General features: G+C 37.3%; 1 protein-coding gene across 1 annotated transcript; it reads right to left on the bottom strand.

Moving 5' to 3' along the window:
* Positions 1–1,742: 1,742 nt before the first annotated feature.
* On the bottom strand, positions 1,743–14,479 carry LOC128588015 (annexin A10-like). Its single transcript, XM_053594584.1, has 7 exons — positions 14,384–14,479; positions 10,464–10,517; positions 10,281–10,374; positions 8,735–8,830; positions 6,454–6,512; positions 4,060–4,182; positions 1,743–1,964 (listed from the first exon to the last, which is right to left on the bottom strand). Exons 1-7 carry the CDS (start codon positions 14,477–14,479, stop codon positions 1,896–1,898), a joined length of 591 nt encoding a protein of 196 aa, XP_053450559.1. The 3' UTR covers positions 1,743–1,895.
* Positions 14,480–22,426: the final 7,947 nt, after the last annotated feature.

Genomic DNA, 22,426 nt, shown 5'->3' with positions numbered 1-22,426 from the left:
GGGCTCCTGGAGATGTAATTAACCAGCCTTTTACCAGAGTTCTGGGACTGTTGACTGCAGCTTTCCCCCTATGGCTTTACCAAGGTCCCATTCAGTACTACAGCCTGAAACTCTGGGGTCCCACTTGGTATGATGTGGCTAGCTGAGTCTTTCTTGTATTTAGCTAGACTCTGACCAATCCCAGTGGGTCAGTGACTTTGGGTTGAAATCTCAAGCTATGGAGGAATACAAGCAATTAGGACACCCTGCCCCCTACTGGCAATAACTGAGAGAGAAGAATCAGACCCTGCTCTAAAACACAACTAGGGTATAACCTTGAAGGGTCCCCAGTTGATTGCCCCAGATTAAGAGTTCCAAACCAAATGTCCCGCTCAGCACAAACACAGATCAAGTGGGAGTTTTCAAAAGGTCTCCAACAACTGACAGCAGGTATCCACTGGCAGTTCAAGTGTGACTCATCCCAGTGGTCTGTGGAGTCTGAAAGGCCTGCCCAGCAAAAGAATTATTCCAGGGAGGCTGGTGCGTCACTGTCATCCCTAGTCACTGTTTACTCCATAGGGCTGCAGCCAAGCTCTCTCTAATACTCAAGTACACCAGGTATTTGCACCTAAGTGAAAGAGGAGACAAGGCCTCCCTGACCCGGTCATCTCACTGTGTGATCTGGAAGTGGGAAGTGTTCAGTCCTAATTCCCTCCAGTGATCATTAGAAACTGGGGAGTATTCCACGTGTGTCTGTACCCAGCTGGGGGTTACCGTGGAGGAGTGTGGTTCTCTCCCTCAGAGACGATGCCTCTGCCTTGGCCACACTACACCTCTAGAATTCCTGCAGGTCAGGTCAGGTTCCCTCTGTGTTCCACAGAATTGTGAAAGTGTCTCTCCCAAATTTGACCCCTTGAGAGGGACTGTAGAGCTGCCACCACTGTCAGGGGTGGTGCTGCCGATCTCGGGTACTGCTGTATGCCAGTTGCAGAAGCTGGGCAGGGAATCAGGGAGCTTGTGGGCAGTGCCTGCTGGGAGCAGAATTGGGCGGAATCCCGGCAGTCCCTGGTGGTCGGTGGCACAGTCCTGCGCTATGCTCTTTCCAACACAGGGCAAGTTTCTTTCCCCTTGTGACTCCACACCTCTATTAAAGTTACAGTTTCAACAAAACTGCTCCACAGCCCATGAGATGCCTGCACTAGCAAAAATCTGCCAGACCCTCCAGATTCTGCAGAGCGTAGTCTTCCAGACTACTGGAGAGGGGGGGAGGGTGGACTGGTTGGGAGAATATTAGATCAACTTTTGTCCCAGGCAAGAGACTGCCTGAGCTTGCAGTGGTATCTCGCTGCGGAGAGAGTCCAGCCCTGAATCGTTCTCTCCCCTTCAGTGAAACAAAACATCCTCTGTTCACTAGTCACCTCAAGCATCTCTCATGGTGGAGGGGAATGGTTCCCATCCTCTTTGGGATGATTTTTGTACTCGAAATTTGTTTCCTTGGGATAACGGATAGGAATAATGCAAACCTATCACTCCTCTCTCCTGATCTTCCACTTTATTGAGTTGGTTCTGTCCATTACTTCTCCCATTAGACGGGAGCCTCTGCTGAAAGCTGGCTTCAGTCAGCCATCTTACCTCTTCCTGATGGTTTGCATTTAGATAAAGTTATTCCAATGCAACTATTACATCGTTTCATTATGCACTGTATATATAATTGCTGATTAGATAATAGGCAAATCCAGTATCATATACATTCATCGATAATTTTTATTTTTAGCTTGGAATAATTTCACAAAAAAGAGAGAGTATGATTCTATATTTTAATTATGCTGCTAGTTATAACTGAAATTTGTCATAAAATCTCCATTTGGATGTGTTGATGAAGAGGACTGAATAGTCCCTCAGACCCTCCTCTTCATTTAGTAGTCTTCCATGTCCCCAGCACAGAGAGCTAGCAGTGCTTTCTCATAATGCCCCGAAGCAAAGTTCTGAAAAGACAAAATATCATGCACTTGAAATAAAGTCATTTATTCTTTTTTATTAAGTCTTTGTACATAGATCATAAATACATTTATGCCCATTTCAGTGTGTTGATTATTTGTACAAATTGGAGTGCTTACATCATACTAAACAGCAGAGCTTTCATCTCATTTACCCAATTATAGCATTAGGACATAGTGTTTCTTTAAAAGAAACTCAATTCCTCTGAACTGCATTATGACAGAACCATGGGCTGTTAGCCTTACCAGAATTATTTATTTTTCTCATCGAAACATTTAGTATTTCCTAAACATTAGTCTCAATGTAAGTTGTTGAAAAATAATAGCAGTTATAAGTAATAGTATGCAGTTTATATAAAGTTGATTGAATCAACTATATATCATTGTATATTTATATGAATAATAATTTGAATGAGAATTTAATCCTTTATTCAACTTAATAAGGAAGTGCCTTAAGATGATTATTATAACAAATCAGTAATTGTAATTACTAGAGAGAAAATTGACACTACGACTTAAAAGGTTTTTAAGTTTATATTTACTAATGCAGCAATTCTACCTCAAGAAATATATTAAAGAAAGTTATTATCAATGAATGATGAGAACAAATATTTACACTAAAAATATGTACAGCATAATATTATGAGTAATAGCTAAAACTGAAAAGCAATATATAAATATGAGAGGTAGTTTATATACTTTACAGTTTTATACAATGGGATACCATGGTTCAATAAAAATATCCCGGTAGTCAGTAAAACATATTATTATTTATGTGTTCTAAGAAAAAGAAGATTCAAGCTTCTGTAACAATTGTATAATCTGGGTGGCTTAGAAACAGTAGGAATTTATCTCTCACAGTCCGGAGGGTGGCAAGGTCCAGGTCCAGGTCCACCAGATTGAGTTGGTGTTTCCCGAGGGCTGCTTCCTGTGGACAGCTGCCCCCTCACTCTAAATTCACAGGGCAGAGAAACGAAGGCACTGCCTTGGGCCTATCTTATAAAATAAATACTTCCATACTTCCATTTATGGTATCCACATTCATGACTTAATCATCTCCTTAAGGTCCTGTCACCTTGGGGATTATAATTTCAGCACGTCAATTTTATGGGCACACAAATATTCAGACCATAGCAGCACCTACCAAAAAATTTTGTCAGTGATTGTCTATGATAGACAATTAAAGAAATTTGTATTTTCTTTTTGCTGTCTTCTACGGTTTCTATATTTTCCCAAAAATTCACAGAAAAAAGTACATATTATTATAAAACTGATCTTTGTCAAAAATCAACTATCAGATTAAAGTGTTCTTTTACACAAAGTTGTGTAATTATAATTCACTACTTTCAATGCATATGGCAAGTGCATTAGTTATATCCAAATGTTAGCAGACACTGAGTTGTGCTTAATTACAGAAAACTAATCATCTAGAGGATACATTTTGTATGACAAGGATTTCTCAATGGAAAATATTTATTAACACTTGAAGAGTTCGGGGCTTTGAAGGTGGAAGTGAGGAGAGTAGACTTCTCTTCACTGCTCCATCACTTCTTACTCTTGGAGACCACTTTACCTTCCCAAGAACCTACAAAGTCTTCTGGATCATGTGGCATCTTGGTTCTTTGGTCAGTGAGTTGTTTCTGGATCACTTTTTCACTAAACTCAAAAGCTATTCCTTGCGATTAAAAATTTCAGCGGAAAACAATGTCAACAAAGTAACAGCACCTAATTATGTGCAAAATATAAGTCAGGACATGTTCTTAGGTCACTGTGCCTTCTTTAACATCTGATCATACTTCAGAATTCAGTTCTTCAAGACAATTACTGGGCATGAATACTGTACATGACTCTTTTATTTTGCTTCGAACACATCAAAGAGGAATCATTTCTGACATTGAGGTGAAGCATTTTTCTAACTTGGCACCTGTTGGTCTGGAAAGTGTCTGCAAAACTAAGGTGAATTATCCCTGTCTAAATATTTATTTAACTGTTCAGATTCCACCATGAAGTTTAAATGAAGCTCATATCTAAGTTACAAAAGAGATAAAACACAGACAAAATAAATTATTTATAGAAGACTTACTTTGATATCATGAAATAGAGATTTTCCATATTGCTCTTTGTAATGTTTTCTTATGGTCAGCAAGTCTATTTCACTTCTGGCAATTAGAATCCTGATTACGGTTTTATTATGGAAACCAAAGTCCTACAAAATACAGAAAGTGGGGATGAAAACATGATGCCCTTAAGTAAGTGCCCAGTGGACGCACATCTTTTTTGAAGCTTCTCTCACTGTATCCCTCACCCACTAGCATCATTGTCCACCCTGCACCCAAGTCAGATCCTGAGAGCCACCTCTGTGATTCTTCTCTCTCCCTTACTATGTATTGAAAATAAATGATTCTCTTCTATTTTACTATTTAAATGCTTTTTAATCTCTATTCTAGTGCCACCACCTCGACTCTGACCAGTGCCATTTCACCCTATTCTGTAGTAGTTACTTCCTCTTTTCAGCCTTGCCAACCTTCACACTACATTACAACGTGCAAACCTGATCATGTGGGTTTTCCAGGTGAAAATTCTTCCTGGGGCGTGAGAAATCTGAACCTCAGTTAGATGCACATTGATAGGTCTAAAACTGCAATTATATTTTCGTTATTCTATTCATTATTTAAAAATTGTAAAAAAAAAAAAAGTCCAGGCTCTTCAAATATTTGTTTATTTAAATTCAAATACTAAAAAAATGCAAACTCAATGTTTGTGCACCTACCCCAGAAGTAATGTAGCCTGATACATTCAGTTTCAAATTATCTTTCCAAATGGAGGAATGATGACATCTGGCGGCCAGAAAACATACTCTACTTTTTAAAGTTTGAATGTTTGGATGCAGATCTACTAAAAAACTTTTAATAACTTGAAGTGATTGAAATGAATGATCTAGCCAAGTGTCAAAATTTAAATTATATATTATTCATTTAGACTAAACTAGAGAAAAATATGAATGTTTTCTTTGGTTTGGGGGCAGCTGAAAACAGCTTTTCAACTAATATTTGACACCTGAAAGTCTTTATATTTCAAAAATTTGATTTCTTGAATGTACAATCCCTCTGTTTATCTCCAAACAATTTATGAGTATACACATCTTACTTTCTGCCTTATATCACACGCACATGGCAAGGATGCAGTTTTTTTTATTATTAGAGTAAGTAGCCCTGAATTTGGGTAGTCACTCACAAGTAAAGCTTTATTCTGTCATCGCAGTACTTGGCTCTTTGGAGAAGGAAACTGTTGAAATCATCCTGTAGCATTGCTCAATACACTATTTCACATACATTTTTAATCAAATTAACCTTTTCTACTTGGAAATAGAAAAAAGGAAAAGCAGAGGACTGTGACCACCATTGATCATCCTCCTACATTCTGAGATTGCATAAGGTCATCTGGACATAAGATATATAATAAAAGATTCTTGGGCAGCACCTATGGCTCAGTGAGCAGGGCACCAGCCCCATATACCAAGCGTGGCAGGTTGAAACCCAGTCCCGGCCAAACTGCAACAACAACAAAAAATAGCCGGGCATTGTGGCGGGCACCTGTAATCCCAGCTACTCAGGAGGCTGAGGCAGGAGAATCGCCTAAGCCCAGGAGTTGGAGGTTGCTGTGAGCTGTGTGACGCCACGGCCCTCTACCGAGGGCAATAGAGTGAAACTCTGTCTCTACAAAAAAAAAAAAAAAAAAGATTCTTGACCAGTAGCATTCTTTCCCAGCATGTTGGCTACTTTCCAGAAGTTTTCCTGCAAAAATCAGTTTGAGAAATAAACACTCTGGTTTAGTTTGGCCTTTTTTTTTTATTTTTTGGATAGAGTCTCAGTCTATTGCCCTAGGTAAAATGAATGCTCCAAAGGATGTGTGACTGACTATCATACTAAAGTATGGAAAACATCCCTATTTATTTGCAAAAATAGCTTCAGAGTTTATTGTAGTCTAGCCATTTCTTTAAGCACTTTTTGAAAAATAACACTTTATGTTTCAACCCAGCGACATTATTTTGAGGAATACAGCAATTTCTTGCTTAGAGTTAGCAATGTTTTGAATTTTCTACTTGATGCCATGCTTTGTACTTGCATATGTGTGATCTAATGGGGCTTTGGAAATACGCAAAAACATTTGAATTGAACAGTTCCTGTAGGAGTTAAGCTCTAGACTACATAGGACAATAGACCTCAGAGAACCATATTTCAATACTTTCTGTATTTTGATATAGAAAACAGACTGTCATGCTTATTTGACTGGTATTATTTTTGGTGTAGAACATAATTTTTTTCTACCTTGGGTGTATTTCCTTAGACATGCATGTGTTTATATTCAAGTTCAAAAAAAGAAATCAAAAGTTAAGTAATGGAAATAAAATTAATCTTTCGAGAAAATAGTCATAATTTCTGGAGAAATTTTAACCATATGCATGTTTCTTACTTACATGGATTGCACTATGTTGTCTATTAGCAAAATAGGCCGGTTTGTCTCGAAAACAAAGAACTAGAAGAAATCAGAGAGTAAAGAAGAAACATTGAGAATGATATTATGCATTTTCTTTTCTTTAACAACTTAAGAAACAACAAAAACACTTTTTTGTCTGTTAGGAACCTCGCACTGCATTGCAACTTCAACTCTTATGATAATATTAACACCTTAACCAGAGAAAAATATAAAGCAACAATACTACAATATTTCAAGAAGATTTTCACTTGGTCTATCTTCACCTCTTCAATTCCTTCATATGGTCTAATGAAAAAAAATTATCCTCTTAATCTGAAAGCTTCAAAGAAATCTAAATTTCAGCATTATTACAGATTTTTATTAGTGTAGGAGTCAGTGTGATGCAGCCCCCACACACTTCATTCTTCTTGAATGCTATTTTTAAGTTCCTGATAGATTTGTCAGTAGATCTGAAGTCTCTTAAGGAGAAACTATATGGATCATAACTGGTCTGGACCAGTTTTAGACGTCATCTAGAAGAACTGCTATGGCATTGGAGCACCTAGCACGTAATCAACAAATGTTGTTGATTAAGGTCAGTTGATGGTCATAGACATTCAATAGTGTTTATCTGAATCAATAAACAAAGTAATACTTGAATGAGTAATACACCAGAGGCTATAACTTCCGGCCAAAACAAAATCACCATAAGGGTGTTTTCTGTGTAGTTCAAGTAATAACTTTAGATAATGATGTTTTCTCTTTTTGATAGAACCCCATAATTGCTCTTAAGTTACTGTTAGAAAGTAAACTTCTCCAGGGAAGGGGCTATTGTTGTTTTGCTGTTCTCTCTGCAGTGCCTAAATCAGTGACCAGAACAGTAGGTGCTCGAAATGCTTATTGAATAACTAAATGAACCAGTTAAAACATTTCTTGGTATTTCTGATGTCTACTTTTCCTCTCTTATGCCCACTGCTTTGTGGCAGTGGAAAGAGAGCAATCTTGAGATTCAGAAACCTGACTTTTAGCCATAACTTTGTTGATAAGAAGCTGATAGACTCTGGAGCAATCACTTAACTGCCTTATGGTTTGCTTGTAAAATGAGCAATTTTGATGTGATACATGTATATAATTACATTTTGTTGACAATTTGCTGGAAATGTCCATGTTATTCTCACAAAACAGACATAAATAGTCATATCTTGTATGTTATTTTAGGGTTTTCCCAAAACCCATTCAACCAATCTTGTGGAACCATTTCTAAAACTCCTCCATCAGATAAGCTATCACATTGTCGTCTCTCAGCTTCCATGTTCATGTCTGTCTCTGTCATTCTAGGAATGGAAAGTCCCAATATTCATTTATTCAACAAATATCTGCTATGGGGATATTCTTACGATAGCAGATTATTCATCTACTATGGGGATATTTCACAAGGACTCCTGAACTTAATCCCTAAAATGTGTGCTGTCAAGCCACCGTGCAGCACAAGATAAAAGGCAGGTAGTTTTGCTGTAGTTTTTCTGATATCACCTATGGACAGACATCTTTTTTCATTTAGGAAAGAATAGGGGTGGCAATGGTGGCGCAGCTCTCCTAATAGTCTGAGGGAATCATTATGTGCCAAACCTCTTCTATGGTAGGATTTACTCCTAAAAATAAATATATAAGAGACAGTGACAAAAACAAAAACAGACAACAAAAAGCACTTTTCTTCTTGCAGAGAAGAAAACCACATGGCTAGCATTTCTCTGCTCTTGGCCAAGGGAATGGAAGTCAGTAAATGCAAAGTGTACTGAACACTCTGTGTACTGAACTGTGAGCAGCCAGGCACAGAGGGTCCGAGACCTCCCTTTCCGTGTGTGACCTCTGACCCAGTTGGCAGGGAAGAGTCTCCGTTCATTACAGTCCTAGTTATCAGTCTGTGTCTTGTATCAGGAGCTGGTGAACTTTTCTTCTATAAAGTTCGCACTCCTTTTAAATAATGAAATTCAGGGGAAAATGACCTCAGTCAAGATGTTACTCATGCACTTTTCATTCAGTGAGAGCCAGGCAGTTTTGTGCATATGCAATGGTACATGTCAAATCTATTAAGAGTAGAGCATAAATGTCTTAACTCAAAAAGTGATTAAGTGAGGTAAAGGCTATGTTAAGTATACGCTGTAAGTATTCCAAATTGCACATAAAATCAGAACATTGTACCCCATAAATGCAATAATGTACACAGTTATGATTTAATAAAATAAAAAGACATGCTGTACTCCAAATAAATTATCACTTACCAATTGCAACTAGCAGCTCCTGAAAGTATCCATCATAGCATTCTCTGATGGTATCTACTATGTCTCGTCCAGAAATACTTTGAAATTCCTGGAAAACTTCACCAAATTGGGTAAGTCAAAGGAGGTTTTGTAAATATTATAAATTTAAATTTATATCCATTAGCAAATATCCATTAGGTTGCTATACATAGTGAAGATATTTTCTCTAATTGAAAAACACTAAAGCTATTGGTTTTGTTTGATAGGACTATTGTCTGAAACAAACACATGTACTCTGAATCAACAGAGTCAGCATAAATCCTGAAATTCAAAGACATGTTATTACTCTGGTCCCCTGGAGAGCAACTGCTACTTCTAGGGAGTCCATTACCTCATTTAATTTAAATTGAGGGGAAGCAGGTGTCAAAACTTTAAGGACCAATTTTTTAGGGCGTATATAATAGACTTATGTCAACAGTAAACTTTCTACTATAGCTTAAATATTACAATTAAGTATAAAAGTCCTCACAGCATTGATTGAAAGAATGATCATAAATTCCAAGAAATGGATTCTGAGAAATGGAGAATCATCAATCATCTTTAGAGCATAGATTACAGTTTATTTTCTTTTTTTTTTTTTTTTAATTTGGCCGGGGCTGGGTTTGAACCCACCACCTCTGGCATATGGGACCGGCGCCCTACCCACTGAGCCACAGGCGCCACCCTACAGTTTATTTTCTTAAAATTTTGCTAAACTAAGCTTCCTCATTTCAAGAACTTACTTATCCGGCTTTATCCAAGGAAACTTTTAGTTCACATTCATTCTTACAGCAAATTAGAAGCAAAGAGGTTTATTGTTATGATGATGATGATGATGATGATGTTATTACCTCTTATTCATATATAAAGTAAAGCAGTGTGACTTAGGTTAGAGGAGGCTATCTTTAGGGTTTATTTATAGAATTTTGTGTGTTTCATATACAAAAAAATTTAAATAAGGGAAAAAGAAAGATGCAACACTTTAAGAAAGTCAAGCAAAGTACAAAGTAATCTGACTGCATCCTCTAAGACCAACAAGTAACTACTTACACCCACAAATCAATAATAATAACCTTGATGTGTTAGCAGCTAGTTAAATTGTATCTACTACACACTTTTCAAGATAACATATAATATGCATGATCAAAAGTAGCTTATATATTTGAGTAAGTTCTTCATCAAAAAAAGAGATAATGTGCTCAGTATTTGAATGTTACATAATTCAGTCACTGGAAAAAATAATGGAGAAAAATTTATCCCTTAGTGACATCATTAAACGGTGTGTGTCACCAATTGTAACTAGCAGCTCCTGAAAGTATCAATTGTAACATTCTCTGATGGCATCTACTGTGTCTTGCCATTGGAGATATATAAATAAAATTCAAAAATACTGTAAGTACCTTTGAGATGACTGACTTTTTTCTCTATTTCTATGTAACAATTTTATTTTTAAAAAACAATATTTAACTAGTTGCTTTTCATTATATAATCAGCTGAATGGCTTAAAAGAACCCCCCTGAATAGTTACCTAGCCACAGCTGCTGGTAGCTCTTGCTGCACAGGACTACCTGCAGCATGGTCTTATGCTCCCCTGTGTTCCGCTGGCAGGCTTCCCACAAGACCTGAAATGGCACACGCAGGCAGTAGCAAAGAAGCACCCAGACCACTGTACAGAGGTTCTCTACAGTCGGGCTGAGGGGGTTCTAGTTACCATTGCATCCTGGGCAGCCGAGGCAGGGTCTGCATAGCCGTCTTCTCTGGTTCCCTGTGAAGTAAACGCAGGTTTCCCTCCTAAATGTTCTTAATACCAGACAGGATTACTGGGACGAAAATCTTTGAACCACTGTGGTCATCCTAAGAAAGTTCTGTCATTATTTGGAATAAGATAGTTACCATTTCTTAAATAAACTAGGAAATTTATTTTATTTTTTAGACAGGGTCTTGCTCTGTTTCCCTGGCTTGAGTGCTGTAGTGTCATAGCTCATAGTAACTTCAAATTCCTGGGCTCAGTCAAGGAGGTCTCAGCCTCCTGCCTCAGCCTCCTGAGTAGCTGGGACTACAGGTACCCGCCTCTACACCCAGGTAATTTTTCCATTTTTAGTAGAGACAGACAGGGTGACGCTCTTACTCAGGCTGGTCTCCAACTCCTGACCTGAGGTGACCTTTCCACCTCAGCCCCACGGAGTATTTAGGATTAGAGTGCTAGCCCTCATGCCCGACCTAATTTGGTGTATGTGTACAGCAACTGTGGAATTCTCTGAAAGAAGCCAAGGCGTTTCACTTTTCCAAGTCTCCCTGCAGTATTTTTCCCATCAAATCGAGCACCCACTGGCTGGTAGTGGGCAGCAGGAATAGGATTTAACATTGTTGGACAGAAAAGGCACAGAGAAAGAAGTCTGCCTCTAATTTACAAAGTCTGATTTATGCAACAACAAAATCCAGAAATCCAGACTTTGTGGAGTGAAAATACTTTGTAAATATTTTTTAACTCCTGCCCCTTTTATCATGTAAACCACAGACAGGGTCCAGTTGATCTCTCAATCAGGAGGGAAGGTGGTTAACAAATACAGGACCCAGAAGGCCCTGAGGAAAAGAGGGGAGAGGGGAGAAGGAGGAGGAGAGGCCTCCTGTTAAAATTCCATCCTCAGTGTTGGAGGTTAGGCCTGGTTGGAAGAGTCTGGGTCAAGAGGATAGATGACCCACGAACGGTGATGTCCTCCCTGTGATGGGTGAGTTGTTGCTTCTGAGTCTCCTGCCCCTGGAGCTCCCTGGAAAGCTGCTCATTTAGCACACTGACAGTGACACAAGAAAAAAATTTTTTTCTTCTGGGCCACAGAGTTTTATTAGGTCGAGAGACATGTCAGTTATATGTGATTCATAACCCCCTGGCTCAAAAGTAGTGTAAGTTAAATACAACCCACATGACAGTTAATCTATTGAAAGGAGTCTGGCACCCACTTCCCTCTCGCTTGCTTCCTTCCTCTAGCCACGCAGTGCCCACTTCCCATCACCTCCACCACAGCTGGATGTTTCCAGAAGTCCTTACCAGAAGCAGGTGCAAGCACCAGGCTTCTTGTGCAGCCTTCAGGACAGTCACCCAAAATAAAACTACCCAGCCTTGGGTATTCCTTTGTGGCAACACAAACATGGTTTAAGACATCAGACATTAAAAGAAAGAGCTGAGCTTAGAAAGTAATTGGCTAGTTTGCAAGTACAAACAAAAGAGGGGGAGAGAACATTTAGAAATCTGTAGGCTCTGAGAGTTAGAAAGGAGAACCACTTCCTAATCTAAGCAATGTGAGCTCAGATTGAAGGTCATTTCAAAGGCAAGGGCCTTAATGGCTCAGCTAGCTAATTTTATTGTCTCAAAGAGCCTCCAAGGTAGTGTCTTTTTTTTTTTTTTTTTGTAGAGACAGAGTCTCACTGTACCGCCCTCGGGTAGAGTGCCGTGGCGTCACACGGCTCACAGCAACCTCTTAACTCTTGGGCTTACACGATTCTCTTGCCTCAGCCTCCCGAGCAGCTGGGACTACAGGCGTCCGCCACAACGCCCAGCTATTTTTTGGTTGCAGTTTGGCCGGGGCTGGGTTTGAACCCGCAACCCTCGGCATATCGGGCCGGCGCCCTACTCACTGAGCCACAGGCGCCGCCCCCAAGGTAGTGTCTTTGAGTTGTAAAAACAAGGAGGGCACCCTGGGTAGAATGCCATGGAGTCACAGCTCACAGCAACCTCCAACTCCTGGGCTTAGGCCATTCTCTTGTCTCAGCTTCCTGAGTAGCTGGGACTACAGGCGCCCACCACAACGCCAGGCTATTTTTTTTTGTTGCAGTTGTCATTGTTGTTTGGCCGGCCAGGCTGGGTTCAAACCCTTTAGCGGTAAACCCTGAGCTACAGGCGCTGCCCCTTGACTCACACGTTGATGAATGCTGCCCTTCCTTCCGCTGTGAAGTTGAAAACGCGGTTCATGCGTCTAACCCGGCAAATCCTGAAGCTTAGCCTGGCCTCCCAGAATACTCAGATGAGCCCCCAGCTGGACAGACTACTTCAGCACCAAGCTTATTTTGTAATGAAGTGTTGAAAAGTTGAGTGTCTCATGTAGTTTACTGAATACTGTCTGTAACACTGAAATTCTGAGGACCACGCGCTATGGTGAAGTAGGAAAATGGGAGGTGAAACAGCCAGGGCGGGGTCAGGAGCCCTGCACCTGTTCCTGTGAAACTGAGACTATGAAAAACAGGAAGGACCTCTCAAACCTTGTCAGTAGGAGCCACAGAAATGTGTAGGTTAAAAAACATCCCAGGAACTCAGGTAGGGAGACTACTGGAACTAGAGGAGGTCAGAAAAAGGAACAGTAAACAGCAGTGCCCTTGGCCTGTTCCTGAGGGCGGCGGGGCCCTCACCTCGCCTGCCCCTTCTAAGCTTTCGACCTTTCTCTGTGGAAGGTACTACTTTTCCACCTTTATTCATACTAAAGGGTAATAATTTACTTTTTTTCTTTAAAGGCAAGTATTTTTTTTTAATTTCACATGCTTGTGCACAAAATTCTACTTTTTGTGTCTTTCAGTGAACTTTTTCAAAATACTCAGTTATATTTTTGATGTATAAAAGTAAGATTTAGGGATGTGTAAGTACTTGTTTCATTTTAAACATACATCACACACACACACACACACCAAACCAAAATATTGGCTTTTAAGACATTTTCCCCAGAAGTGGGCTTCTAGATCTCTTTCAGTAATTAAAAGCTGAACACTGACTCTTTCACTTTGCCTTCCTGAATATCTTTGCTAAACAGAATGGTAGGCACATATGAGAGTGTTCTTAAAATGACAGAAAAGTATATCTTAAAAATATTATTCATATAGCTAAATAATATATAGACTGTTTTAAAGAAATGTTAATTGAATGGAAATAATTACATACCATTTAGTCAATACAGATGAATAAGATCTATGTCAAAACCAAAACCTAATTTTAATTCGAAGTAATGTTCCTCTTTGGGATAATATATTCCAGTGCCACCAAAGTTTACTGGTAGCACCGAGGGTCATAAATGGCATCTGGAGTCTGTAGCATTCAAATAAATTCTGGACTTCTACTTAGTAGCTCTTTAGACAATCAGAGAGCTAGAACCTATGTTTCTTCATTTCTAAAATGGTCCTGAGTATTTATACTGCAAGTGTCTTGTTGTTATTAAGTGGGAAATATGCTTGTCTCCCTGCACAATATGAGGCGCGTAGCAGGGATCTAGAAAAGCTAGTATACCCCTATTTGGTAGTTTTTAAAAATGGAATTTCTAATTACAGTAATGAACTGTAACTTTATAATTCTAATCATTTAATTCCTCTGGAATAGATAATTGTATATATATATATATATAATATTTGAAACCATTTTAAGTAAGGGAGACTTCTAATTTCTTGAGAATAGGGCTGGTACATTAGCCATGCTTATGTCTAAAGCCAACTCAACTTTCTAGCTGAGTAACTTCAACATGGCTTCAGTAAAGGTCATTACACAGAATTTACTACCAAACTATAATATACTGGAATTTTCTCTTCTATGTTTTGGAGACGAGATATATCTAGTTTTAAATAGTACAAAATGGTATGAATTGAGGAATGCCATACCTGGACCAAATTGATAAGGGTCTCTCTGAAGTGTCCGGAGGTCTCTGAGTAAATGTCCTCTTGAAGGTTACTGCTGTATTCTGTACAAGAAACCATGTTAAAGATGTGATTTATTATGGAACCACGAATCAACGTGCTTTGGATAAGTTAATGTTCTCCAACTAAGTGCAGGAAATATTGTCAATCTCTTGACATTTCTTTGTAAATAAACTGTCCCCAAAGAAAGGTACCACCTAGTGGCAACGTAGGCATAGGTCTATTCTTTTAAAAGTTAACTTTACTCCAAAATTAAAAAACAGAATTGAGAGTCATTTCATATTCTCCAGTTCTCAAAGTTCAGAGCTTTGTATTCTGTTGCCATGGACTTCAACAAAGTCCAGCACTTTTCTCCAGTACTCATTTTAATATTTTAAGGGAAAGTTGTTACTTCATACCCTTTGGAAAAGTCTTCTTTTTGTCCAATTGTAACAGAGGTGACTGTCTGAAACATTTTCTTAACATTCAAGGTTATATAACCCATAATGTAATGGAATGTAAGGCATTAAGTCCTTTGTGAAAATGAATATAATTGCCCTGCCAACTTTTGAATATGAAAAAATTTGGTTTTGAGGAATATTACAAGGCTAATGAAATTTACGTAAAGCAAAGTAAATATATTTATAGACTTCACTGAGAGATCGCTGAACTTTGCTTTATGTTGTCTATTTTGAGTTAGAGATAAAAACTTCCCTTGAGCTGAGGTGCAGGGAACTTCCCTGTGGTAATGAAAACATTCTCCTCAGAGAGACTTGTAATTTTTTTCCTGGATAATTTGCTTAACTTGATTGGGGAAATGTTTCATTTTTAGCACACTGACCATCAATTTTACTTAATAGGTTAATTGGTCTTGTGTGAGTCATATTTCAAATGTAAGAAAATTTTTCAAAATGTATGAACTGGAATATTTTATGTGCTATTTAAAAATACAAAGTTCATATATGAGTGAAATATATTCATATATATATATACATATATATATGTTTCCTTACACAAGCCATAGGCTTCTCTCATCTGGAAAATTTCTCCATTTATTCTTTTTTTTTTTTTTTATTGTTGCAGTTTGGCCAGGGTTGGGTTTGAACTCACCACCCTCAGTATATGGGACAAGCACCCTACTCACTGAGCTACAGGCACTACCCTCTCCATTTATTCTTGAGGCTAAGATATCAATGAGGCAATTCTCATTTATGCCTGCTCCCTGGAAAAATAAAAAAAGAGAGAAATATAAAAGCATTTTTATTGGGAACAACAGTGCACCTTATGAAGAGCAGCAGGACCTAGCATACTCAATGTCTGAGATGTGGCAGAAAGGAAAGGATGTTTGGGACAAAGATTCAATATCAGTCTGGCTATACCATTTACTTAGGAGATAACACATTTATTATCTGAAGGACACTGTTCCTTCCTTTAGAATAAAACTGCATAGGTATTTCTAAACAATGTGAAAAAAATGTTTAAGCAATGCTCACAGCAGTGAGGATTTCCATTTGCTGTCAGAATATCAGTATTCTATCAAGCTGCAATTAGAATATAGATGTTCTCATTTTCCAAGAACATTTTAGGGATCTGTCTCTTCCCTCTAGATGTGGAATTTTGTACCATTTGCCTAAACATTTGCTTTCCATGGTCTCTTACAGACATATGCATGTATTGTGACAGCGATTTTACAGACAACACAACATTTAGAAAAGCACATTTATCCTTAGCCTTCTATAAACTGTTGATAAAGTATACCAGCTTCATCTAAACAACAACATGTAACCTTATTCTTGTAATATTTAGTAACATAATTTTGCAAGAGGTAGAAATCAATGAGATATTTCTTAAAAGTGATTAAAGTTCACATGAATTTTAGGCAATTTCTATTCTGATCAGTAAGCATGATGGCTGAAATCCATGTTCCTATAAAAATTTTTTCCTGTTGCCGCTTTCCTGTTACACACTGCTCACCTATCATGCATCTGGTCATTGGCAAGCATCATAGTGGAATATTTCAACACTTGTGCAGGAGTTTCACATCAGCATTCGAAAGTAAAAGACCCTCCCTCTCTGTTCCCTGTCCGTATCTAACAAAATCGTAACAAATCCATAGCCAATTTATTTCATGGACATGACTTTCCTATAAGAAAGGGGTATTATAATCCAACAAAAGTAAAACTCTGATAGATTTGAGCAATTGTTTTTGTAAAAGACTAACTGAAGTTCATAAAAATAAAGATGATACCTATACACTATCTGAATCAATACCTTATTTTGACTTGAACTAAATTTTAACACATAATTTTAAAAGATTTACATGATTTTTAACATATTCTTCTCAATATGAAAATACATATTGAGCACAGGCAAATCTGAATAGCCTTGGAGGCTTAATAATTCTTTCCTTTTGGTAGCTTAACATGGACCTGGCTCAGGAAGGCTGAGTCTGTAAACAGAAGAACTGCTGACTCCAGCCACTGGTTTCTGGAGACCCCACCTGCTAACAAGGCCACTTCCTCTGACCATATTATTTTCACTGTTACATCATTGCTTAGATATTCCCTCTGCTCTCTTTAATCTTGTACATGTGTAGTAGTGTCAGGGGATAATTTCCCGTCTGGGAATATCGGCCTATAGCTGTTACAGGTTACTTTGGGGTCAGATCACCTTCATGGCATGCCACAGTTCATGAGCATCATAAGATGGTGGGGGGTACATGAGACCAACCATCACCTCCTTGAAGTGATGTGAAAGCTTCTCTTTCAGTTCCCAATCAGGTCCTATGGAGGAAAAAATAAATATTTTTATTACATCAGTTCCTAAACCAAAGATGGGATAATTGGAGAAAGTTTTCTAGTAAGATTTACTTTTCCACGTCATTTTGCATAAAACAGGTCAATGTGAAAGCCAGAATCTGGAATTTCTCATTGATTAAGTTTTTAGGGCCAAAACTGAGCAAATCCAAATCTGTGGTCTTTCCAGTGTTTAGTAATTTCTGCAATTATATTTTTATGTCATTTTTGATTAGCAATCAATGTATTATTCTAAAAAGATGCTTTAAAGTTGCATGGTTATCTAAATAATTTTTGAAGGAAGAGAATAAATATAACATTTTTGTCATCTGTTAGAAACTTCCTACGTCTTAAATTTATTTTTGAGTTAAAAGAGTTTCTATTTTATTGAGATATAATACACAAGGTCTGACAATTAAGTTTGTGAATTTGCCATGTGTACTTACATTGGAAGTACTATACAAATAACTTAGTGATGTTTCAGAACCTTGGTATATCAGTCAATCATTGTCTCTGAGCTGTGTTCATGTTATCATGTGGCAGTGTCTTTCTGAGAGGCATTTCCTATTGTTGTGTGTTTTGTGTGTGGTTGTGATAATGTCAGAGCTTGAATTAGAGCAACAAACAGTAAATTTCTTGTTAAACATAGCAAGAGTGGAAGTGAAATCAGGAACAAACTAGCCCAAGTTCATGGGAATAATGGCACAAAGAAAACAGCAGTGTACAAATGGATTAAACGTGTTTCTGAGGGGAGAGAAAAACATCACCAATGAAGAGAGGTCAGGGCAGCCAGTAATGAGCAGAAGTGATAAAAACATTACAAAAATTCATTGAATTGTGAGTCAAAATCTTCAGCTGCCTGTGAAAAGCATAGCAGGCCGAGTAACATCAATAGATAAACAGGAAAATCTTAACTGAGAATCTGGGCATGAGAAAGCCCTGGCTCTTGCATCACAACAATGCACCAATGCACACAGCACCGTCTGCAAGCCAGTAAACAAATATCTGTATTGGAACACACTCCCTACTCACCTGATCTGCCCCCGCAATGACTTTTTTCTTTACCTGAAGTTAAAGGAAATATTCACAGCTAGAAGACATTTTGATGACATTCAGGACATCAAAGGTAATATGACAACAGCTCTGAGGACCATTCCAGAAAGAGTTCCAAAATTGCTCTGAAAGGTGAACTAGGCACTGTCAGTGTACAGCTTCCCAAGGGGATACGTCAAAGGTGATGCTAGTGACATTCAGCAGTGAAGTATGTAGCAATTTTTTTAGGATGGGTTTGGAAACTTAATTTTGAGACTCATATGCACAATGAAATGCACATATTTATACATTTGTGATGCCATTAAAACAACCAATATATTAAATATTTTCATAACATTCAGAAATTCTTGTGCCTCTGTGCTGTCTATTCCTCTTTTCAACTGAGATCTCCAGGCAACTATGATTTGTGTCATTATAAATTAGTTTGCATATTTTAGAGTATTTTATAACTGAAATTAAGCACTATATATTACTTTTGCCCATTTTTATAACTCAGTGTAATAACTTTTGATATCCACATGTTTTATATGCTTCAGTATTTCATTTGCATTTATATACAAGTAATATTCTGCTGTGTGGCTATATCACTGGTTAAATCATTCACATGGTGATGGACATTGGGTTATTTCAAGATTTTAGCTATCATAATAAATCTGCTATAAGCATTCATGAACAAATCTTTTTTGAGAAAGAGTCTCACTCTACTACTCTGAGTGGAATGCGGGGTGTCATACCTCATAGCACCCTCAAACTCCTACCTCTGCCTCCTGAGTAGCTGCCTGATCATCCTGCCTCTGCCTCCTGAGTAGCTGGGACTACAGGTTCCCAACACGATACCTGGCTAGTTTTTCTATTTTTAGTAGAGACAGGGTCTCCCTCTTGCTCAGGCTGGTCTTAAACTCCGGAGCTCAAGCAATCCACCTGCCTCAGCCTTCCAAAATGCTGGATTCACAGGCATGAGCCACAACACCCAGCCTTCATCTTCATAAAGTAATATGTTTATTTATATTTATTTAGGAAATCACTAAAAGTGGAATGGCTGGATTAAATAATAATTGAATGTTTCGCTTTTTAAGAAACTGCAAAGTGTTTTCAAAAGTTGCACCATTTTATTTTTTATTTTTATTATTATTATTTTTTTTTTGTAGAGAAAAGAGTCTCACTTTATGGCCCTCGGTAGAGTGCCACGGCATCACACAGCTCACAGCAACCTCCAACTCCTGGGCTTAAGCTCTTCTCTTGCCTCAGCCTCCCAAGTAGCTGGGACTACAGGCGCCCGCCATAACGCCCGGCTATTTTTTGGTTTCAGTTCAGCCGGGGCCGGGTTTGAACCCACCACCCTCAGTATATGGGGCCGGCACCATACCGACTGAGCCACAGGCACCACCCAAGTTGCACCATTTTATATTCTCACGGGTAGAATATCAGTGAGTTATTGTATCTCCTCACTAACCCTTTGTATTATTATTATTTTTTAAATTTTAGCTTACTGGTGGGTGTGCAGCAGTATATAATTATTGCTTTTAACATCATTTGTGTAATAATTTTAGAGAACTCCTGGAATTATCCTTACAAGTCATTGTATCAAAAACTATAGGCAAGGAATTATCTTTTTCATATAGACAATTAGTGTTTTAATATTTCTCAGAATTACTGTTTTGTTATTAATTTACTTTTAATTGGTAAAAATTTCCCAATTTAACAGGAACAAAAATATAAAACTCTTTAACATTGGATAGATATTTCACTCTAAAAAATTTTTTTTGCCAAATGAAGATATAACAGTTACAAAAACTTTCTTATAATGTCAAGCAATTTAACACATGTTATTGGAGTCTGATAAAATGGGAAGGCATAAGAGATTAAAAATATCAAAAGCATAATAGCTAAACATTTACCAAATTTAAAATAAATTGTAAACATAACAATCTCCAAAATTCTAGCGAGTGCAAGTACAATAAACACAATTATAGGTATACAATTTACATAAAATTGTTATATTATTTAAAGATAGACTTTCATAAATCAAGGGTACATTTTACAAACCACAGTGCAAAATTTAAAAAGCAAAACATGCAAATATAGGTAATAAGGCAATAGTGCATCTAAAATGAGCTCCAAACACAAGTTGAATTAGTCTAAAAGAGGCTAAGGAAAGAGAAAAGACAATATGAAATTTAAATTTAAAGTAAGTAATAGATGGTGGTGGGTCTGCTCAACCATTTGACAGTTGAGTAAAAGCTAACCGTGAGCTGAGTGTGGCAGCTTACACATGTACTTCTATTGCTTTGGAATAGAGCAAGATTCCAAAGCAGCTGAGTGTGGCAGCTTCTACATGTACTTCTATTGCTTTGGAATAGAGCAAGATTCCAAAGCAGCTGAGTGTGGCAGCTTCTACATGTACTTCTATTGCTTTGGAAGGCTGAGCACGTGGGCCCAGGAGTTCATATCCAGCCTGGCAAAAGAGTGTGATCCCATTTCTAAAACCAAAAATAATAATAATTCAGCTGAGCATAGTGGCTGGTCCTGTAGCGACCTAGCTACTTGAGAGGCTGAGGTAAAAGGATAGCTTGAACACTGGAGTTATTTGAATATCAAACAAAGTACACGTCTGAGAAAAGAAGATTTCTATGGATGAAGAGGGGTATTTCACACTGACAGAGTGTCAACTTATAAATTAGAATAAAATCCTAAATGTATATTTACCAAACAACAGAATTTTGAAATATATTAAGAAAAAAAATGACAAAACTGAAAGGAGAAACCGACAAAAGAAATTTTGTTTCATAGTTGATATAAAAGTTAGAAAATAGGGAAATGGTAATAAGACATAGCTTTCAATGTCAAACAAATTGATTTTTATACCACACTGACCAGCAACAACAGAATACACATTCTTCTCAAACACACATAAAACATTCATCATGTGAGTGTGAAAATAAGTAATCTCAAGAAATTTATAAGAGTTTAAATCATCTGCAGTATTATCTCTCGTGAAATTAATAATAAAAATGTATCTGGAGAATCCTAGATATTTGGAAATTGGACAACATACTTCTATGTTACACAAGGATCGAAGAATAAATCACAAGAAAGTTAGAAAGTGCTTCAAATTCAATGGAAGGACAGAACATGCCAAACTTTATAAAATGTGGCTGAGATGATGCTTGAATATAAATTTTTAAACATTTATAGTAGAAGAGGAGAAACATAAAATAAATTACCTAAGCTTTCATTTCAAAAGATCAGAAAAACAGAGTAAATTAAATCCAGAAAAAGAAAGTAAAATATCTATAAGAGCAGAAATCAATGATATAGAATTATATAGTATTAACAAAACTAGAAACTGTCAATAAAATCAAATTCAGAGTTTCTGAAAAGTTCAGTAATGTTGGTCAAACTCTAGATTGGTAAAAAAAAAAAAAGAGAGAGAGAGAGAGAAAGAGAGAGAGAAAATACAAATACTAATAAGGGAGACACATTTGCATAGCAGATGCATGTATTATAGGCATTAAAGTATAAGAATATCACAAACACATTTATTCCACTATATTTTAAAAAATTAGTTGAAATGGACAAATTATATGACAGACATTAATTACTAAAATGGATTCAGGCTTAAACAGAAAATCTGGATTACCCAATGTTAGTGAAAGAAATTAAATTTGTAATGAATGCCCCTCCCCTAAATCTCAGGTGGAATCACTGATATAATCCATGAGGCATTTAAGAAAGAATTAAAATAAACGCTACACAAAATCTTGCAGAAAATAGTAGCTGGCAGAAGATTTCTTATTTTATCAGATATGGCCTCATTGCCCTAATGCAAAAATCAAAAAAAGACTTCACAAGCAAAGAAATTGAAGACTGATATCCCTTATGAACATAGACACAAAAAATGCCTTTTCAAATTTTTAAAAATCACATGTAAATACATAAAAAAATGACACATAATGATCAAATAGGGTTTTTCCCATGAATATAAGTTTGGTTTGTATTTAAAAACTAATAAATGTAATTCACCATTTTATCAGTATAAGGAAAAATAGGTACATAATGATATCAAAGATATGGCAAAAACTCTTGAGAATTTTTAATACACAATCATAATAAAAACTCTTTCCAAAGGAAGAATAGAAGGAATCTTCCTTAAGCAGATGGAGGGCATATGTGAAATTTC

Source organism: Nycticebus coucang, chromosome 6 (genome assembly GCF_027406575.1).
Source record: "Nycticebus coucang isolate mNycCou1 chromosome 6, mNycCou1.pri, whole genome shotgun sequence".
NCBI classification, from domain to species: Eukaryota; Metazoa; Chordata; class Mammalia; order Primates; family Lorisidae; genus Nycticebus; species Nycticebus coucang.
This window is presented reverse-complemented; position numbering and strand designations above follow the sequence as displayed.